Source organism: Metopolophium dirhodum, chromosome 5, assembly GCF_019925205.1.
Source record: "Metopolophium dirhodum isolate CAU chromosome 5, ASM1992520v1, whole genome shotgun sequence".
NCBI classification, from domain to species: domain Eukaryota; kingdom Metazoa; phylum Arthropoda; class Insecta; order Hemiptera; family Aphididae; genus Metopolophium; species Metopolophium dirhodum.
This window is the reverse complement of record NC_083564.1, coordinates 22,654,013-22,660,331: the sequence shown is the minus strand read 5'-3', so window position 1 is coordinate 22,660,331 and position 6,319 is coordinate 22,654,013. Positions and strand designations below refer to the sequence as shown.

At 30.0% G+C, this 6,319-nt stretch overlaps 1 protein-coding gene across 1 annotated transcript; it reads left to right on the top strand.

Annotated features, from left to right (window-relative positions):
* On the top strand, positions 1-5,810 carry LOC132945378 (probable ATP-dependent RNA helicase DDX10). Its single transcript, XM_061015102.1, has 12 exons — positions 1-292; positions 717-908; positions 982-1,132; positions 2,657-2,900; positions 2,984-3,185; positions 3,258-3,420; positions 3,985-4,168; positions 4,229-4,405; positions 4,478-4,695; positions 4,771-4,988; positions 5,044-5,414; positions 5,476-5,810. The coding sequence occupies exons 1-12, from the start codon at positions 194-196 to the stop codon at positions 5,615-5,617; spliced, it is 2,361 nt and encodes a 786-aa protein (XP_060871085.1). The 5' UTR covers positions 1-193; the 3' UTR covers positions 5,618-5,810.
* The last annotated feature ends 509 nt before the right edge of the window (positions 5,811-6,319 follow it).

Sequence of the window (6,319 nt, the reverse complement as noted above, 5' to 3'; positions counted from 1 at the left end):
AATCACAGGCTTAATAGCTCTAATGTTCTATAGGTGCCTACAACCTGCTGTAGCCCACTACACGTGTGTGAACACTTAAGAAGTCAGTGTTTTTTTCTACATTTATGTTTACAACTGTTAATTCTTGATTGTTGACTGCTTGAGCCTTTAATACTAATTATTTACGGTCTCGTCGACAACCGATTTGTCCAAAATGGTGTACAAAAAACGGAAAATAAAAGTTTTTAGATCGAAAAAAAAGAAGGAGTCTATTGATGTCGTGATCGGCAAACTCAAGGAATCGTACGAGCAGGTGACATATTTTTATGCGTTTCGTTACTAGCGTAATGATATTTTTTCCATCCGCATGGTTCCTACGTTTCATGGACATTATCGCTTGTGCACAGTAGACATTTATCATTTTTATTTATTTTTGCAACAAAAATAATATGAAATCAATAAATCTACAAATACCTAAACTGTCATGTTTGGGTATTGGTGATTGTCCCTTATTTGTCTGCTATATTTACAGCAGCGTTTGTCCGTGGCATAATAATTTAGGCTGCAGGGGTGGTTAAAAATAATAACTTTAGTGCTAGGGGTTAAGGGGATCGTGTATTGTATATATTGTGATTTTTTAGAGCTACAAGTCTAAAAATACTCTGTATCAATTTTATGTGTGTTATTACTATTCTGTAGAATATAATATAAAATTTGACTCAATTATTTTTTTTTAGATTGATCCAAATGCTATTGAAAAATTTGAACATTTTCCCTTGTCGGCACCAACATTAAAGGGATTGAAAGATAACAAATACTTTGTGCCTACTGAAATACAACGTGAAAGCATCGGTTATAGCCTACGTGGTGAGGACATATTAGGTGCAGCAAAGACTGGCAGTGGTAAAACACTAGCCTTTTTAATACCAGTAAGTAAACCTGTGCTACTGTTAGAAACATTTAAAGTTGTTATAGGTATCATAATATTGTTAATTTGATCAGGTATTGGAAATATTGTATTGTAACAAATGGAATCGTACTGAAGGGTTAGCAGCACTTATCATAACTCCTACCAGAGAATTAGCATATCAAATATTTGAAACGTTACGTAAGATTGGTATCCACCACGATTTTTCTGCTGGTTTAATTATTGGTAAGTGTGACATTTTACATAATATAAATGGTGTAGAGGCAAAACTGAATCAACAAACAATATTGATCTTAAATTAAGTAATTGCTATAAAATAGTGTACATAACAAAATAGTAAGTTGAAATCAGAAATAACCATTTTCCAGCTATTCTTGTTAAGAAAATATTGTATCATCATAACAATTTATTGAAGGCAGGAACGGATTGGAATTTCGGACTGGCCTGGGAAAATAACTTTTAAGCAGCCCACAAGCCAGTCGTGTATGTATGGCTTGTGTATCATACTGAGGATGTTAATTTTAGTCCTTTAAAGTTTAAATTCATATTAGGTTATATGGTGTATTCAAAAATTCAGAATACAATATTACATATTAGTATAAAATCAACCTTTATGGCTTTAACAATCCAATGTATTATAGATTTTACTGTCCACGGAGGTGGATATTATTAGGGTTGTTGTTATTACTTATTATTCAGTTTTTGTTATACTGTTATAATAATATATATTATTTATATTAGCTAATAGCCTATTACTCTAGTTTGTTGTTTTGTAAATTTAAATTCTTGATATGAGAAAAAATTACAAGATAACAATAAAAAACAAAATTAAAACCTATACCTAATTCTTGTTAGTTTGCAACAGGCGATTCCCAACATTCCCGATGGGCCGCGTACTAACTAGTTGACGGGGCCACTGCACTAAAAACTCCACGGCTAAATATTGAATTTCAGATGAATTAATTAACATGCACTCGACTTATAGAACTATCTGTATAAAATACAGATATTGTGTCACAATTCACACAATACATTCTCTACTTCACCACAAACTATTATATAGCTTAAAGGGGTAGATTTAATTTATTGTATTTATTATATATTATGTCACAACTATATTTGAAATAAATAAAAAGCGGTTAAGTGGATGTCACTGCTGTACAGTAGGTTACAAGTGGATCACTGTGTAATGGATTGTACTAAATTTGAATTCAATGATATAATATCATTGTATACGAAAAACGATTCTGAGCGGAGATGGTTTGTCAGTCTGGATATTTTATATTGTTATTATTTATTATAGCTTGTAAGTTGAATTAATATTATAAATTACAACAAAATAACTAAAATCGTTGTTTTTTATTTTTGATGATTAACAAAGCGTTAGAAATTAAAATCCCGTTTTTAGCGGTTTTTCGTAATTTGTTGGTGGTTTTTTCTGTGACATCAAATAACTATTGAGAAAATCAAAAAATGACCTCTCTAAAGTACCATCCGATTTGCTAAAAGATAAGATACTATAATATGTTGAAATCAAAGCACTCTTTCTGGTAAACATTTTGTATATAGCACAAAAAAAAAAAAAACACCATTGTAAAACCACTCAGAATGCACTCCTCGCTCCACTTAGAATCTAAAAATTATCCAATCAAAAAGGTACACCTTATGTATACAATATTTTGAACAAAATGTAATTTGGTTATTTATTAATATGTTATTATATACATATATATTTTGAATGTCTTTTAGGTGGCAAAGATTTGAAATTTGAACGCAAACGTTTAGACCAATGTAACATAATGATTTGCACTCCAGGTCGCTTATTGCAGCATATGGATGAAAATCCACTTTTTGACTGCTCTAATATGTTGGTACTAGTGTTGGATGAAGCTGACCGATGTCTTGATATGGGTTTTCAGCAAACTATGAACAGTATTATAGAGAATTTGCCTCCTGAAAGGCAAACACTTCTATTTTCAGCTACTCAAACCAAGTAGGCAATCTGAGTATAAATACATATTATACAAAGTATAATATTATATTTACTGTAAATTAATTACTTATATTTTACTTCAGGTCTGTGAAAGATTTGGTAAGACTCAGTTTGAGTAATCCTCATTTAATTTCTGTTCATGAAGACTCCGAGCACAGTACTCCATCAGGCTTAGTACAAAGTTACATGGTATGTGATTTGCATGATAAAATGAGTCTACTATGGTCTTTCATAAAAAATCATTTGCACCATAAAGTACTTGTGTTTATGTCAAGTTGTAAACAAGTAAGAGTAGTATAATTCAGCCAATAAGATATGGAATATGTAATATTAATGGAGACAAACTTGTTGTTCTAGGTTAAATATTTTTATGAAATATTATGTAAACTACGACCGGGTACTAGTCTATTAGCACTGTATGGTACTATGCATCAGACAAAACGTATGGCTGTGTATGAGTCTTTTAGTAGAAAACAACGTTCAGTTCTCTTCGCTACTGACATTGCTGCTCGAGGACTTGGTAATTAAATTAAATTTTTTTTTAAAACTAATGCTTATTAAGAACTAAAAGTATGTAAATATATTTTTTAAATCAATTCAAAATACACTTTTTTAAAAACAGAAAATACTGTTTATAGATTAGCTTGTTCAATAAAGTATTTAAAATGATAGATTTGTGTAACCATTAATACTTTAATAAATAATAAATAATATTTGTTATTAAAATATAGTAATATCATTGTTGATATCGTAGTTATTTTTAATTTTTAACACAATAAAAAAGAATTTGGAATATTTTTATTATTTTGTAATATCTAAATAAACTATTGTAATTGTGATCCATTATCTGAAACTATATGCACCTAACTTACTTATTATTTCTTGAGGTTAACTCAAATAACAGACACGTACCTCTTAAAGTATATATATCATGGATTTAATAGATACAATTAAATACATGCCAAAATATTTTAATGTAGGTATTAACATTTTAAAATTTAATAACAAAAGTGAGATATAAAATGAATTATTTAGATATAATATAGGTTGTATGTGTGTACAATAATTTTGTTTTTTTATTTAGATTTTCCTGCTGTTAATTGGGTTGTTCAGTTGGACTGTCCAGAAAATGCAAATGAGTATATTCATCGTGCTGGTAGGACAGCCAGATTTCAGAAGTCTGGAGAATCATTGCTTGTGCTTTTGCCATCTGAATTAGCCATTTTAAAACAGTTGGAAAACAAAAAAATTCCGATCTCAGAAATAAAGTGATTACATAAAAAAAATTAAAAAAAATAATTTTAGCTTTATCAAATATTTACTTACAGAGTTAATCCTAATAAATTGACTTCAATCCAACGGACATTGGAAGCAACTTTAGCAAAAGATCACATTTTGAAAGAATCGGCTCAGCGTGCTTTTGTTTCTTATATAAAATCTGTATTCTTAATGAAAGACAAAAGTGTATTTGATGTTTCAGCTTTGGATACAGATTCATTTGCTAGGTAAATACTAAACTCGCAATTTTTTTTAATAAAATGTTTGGTAGTTAAATTTAATTTTAATGTCCGTAAAAGTTCATTAGGTTTAGCGATTCCACCACGTGTAAGATTTTTACAAAAATGGAAAAAAGCTAAAGAAGCCAAGAAAAAAGAAAAGGATACAATTGCACAAACTGTAGTTGAAGACCTTAATGAGAAATTGAACAAATCATCTGATTCTGAAATTTCAGATGACGAACCGGAACCTCAGGCCTATCAATCTTCTGTTAAAGATTCATATAATTTTCATGATGGTAATTTTTAACTTTTTTAATTTCAAACTAAACATATTTGGGTGTTAACTATTCATATAATTTTTATTTTATAAGATGATAATAGTGAGGAAGAAAATGATGATTTATTTACTGTAAAACGAAAAGATCATAATATCATAGAAACTGATGACTTTGAAGATGAAGTAGAACTAGCAACTGATACTTTGAATAAAAAGAAAAAAAAACCTTTAACCAAAGCGGCAGTAGCAAAAAAAATGATTAAAAAACAAATCAAACCAAATCAGAAAACTGTTTTTGATGAAACTGGAGAAGTATGGTATTTATTAATTCACACTGGACATAATAATTGATAAAAAAAATTTTTAGGCTGTTCTGGACAAGGCTAAAACAAAAGTTTCACAAATGGCTCGAGAATATGAAAATAATAGTGACAAGGGCGGTATCGATATAGAACAAGCCAAACAAATGTTGCGTGAAGAGGATGTGTATGATAAACAATTGTTTCGAGAGAAGGTTAAAGCAAAACATAGAGAGGAAAAGAAGAAAGCCAAAGAAGAAGCTAAGAGAGCTGAAATGGAGGATGCAAGTTCTAGTGATGAAGCATCTGTTGATCTATCTTGGCTGCCTGATCCAGACAAGGTTTATGGCAAACGAGATAGCGGTGATTCTGAAGATGATTTTGATCCTAACTCTGGTTCAGAATCTGAAGTTGAAGATGATTCATCAAATATTCATCGGTATGATTTTGAGTAATATTTGTTTATTTGTTCATTAATGTTTGTTTTTATATTATCACAGACCACCTAAGCGGAAATTATTGACAAATAAAACCAATATTAAGAAACGAAGGAAAATTGAAGAAGACTCAGATGAACCCGTGGACACAGGTTTGAGTCTAATGGAAGATGAAGAATTAGTGCTTAAAATGTTGGATGTGTAACTTTTTGTTATATTATTATGAATTCCTTTTTATTAACTGATATTGATATTTATTTATTGATTGGTCTTATATAAATGTAATCAATTTATGAATGTGTTCAATTTTAGTATGATTTTTATTTACTTTTTGAGCCCGCATTGTTTTTCATTTATATGGTTTATATTAATCAAGAAATACACAATTATTTATCATAGGTTTTAAATTCTCCTTGAAAACATAGCAGAACAACTCCATCTATGATGACTATTATTTTACACCATGTGGCATGTAGTGTCCATTCGAACAATAAAGTGGTTGCTGGTTTTTAACACAACGTGAAGTATGAATATTTCATCTATGATCTCATTAGTTATAAAAATTCATGAGACACTGCATATCGTACAGAAATTTCAACTGTTGGTATGTGCATGGTATGAAATTGATTTTCGGTACCTACTGGTAAACTCATGAGCCCCAACTCAATGAAGCGGGTCGCATAGCAACTTATTACGAGAAAATAATATATGTATACGACATTGTCTAAAAAATGGGAAAAGTCAATTTGTGATATAGCCATATAAAACTGAAAACTAAAATAATATAGAATTATTATGTAAGACAATTCTGCACGACGTCCAACCTCTTTACCTCCAATCCATGGACAGACTTTGAAAGTTTGAGTCCCTTGGCTTAAAAAATCACCCGAGCTTAACTCTACACTCT

Bases quoted from the DNA above. Each gene is read 5' to 3' on its own strand.
- LOC132945378 (XM_061015102.1), top strand. From the start codon at position 194: ATGGTGTACAAAAAACGGAAAATAAAAGTTTTTAGATCGAAAAAAAAG. The intron at 909-981 runs GTAAGTAAACCT...TAATTTGATCAG, and splicing joins CACTAGCCTTTTTAATACCA to GTATTGGAAATATTGTATTG. The intron at 4,696-4,770 runs GTAATTTTTAAC...TTATTTTATAAG, and splicing joins TTCATATAATTTTCATGATG to ATGATAATAGTGAGGAAGAA.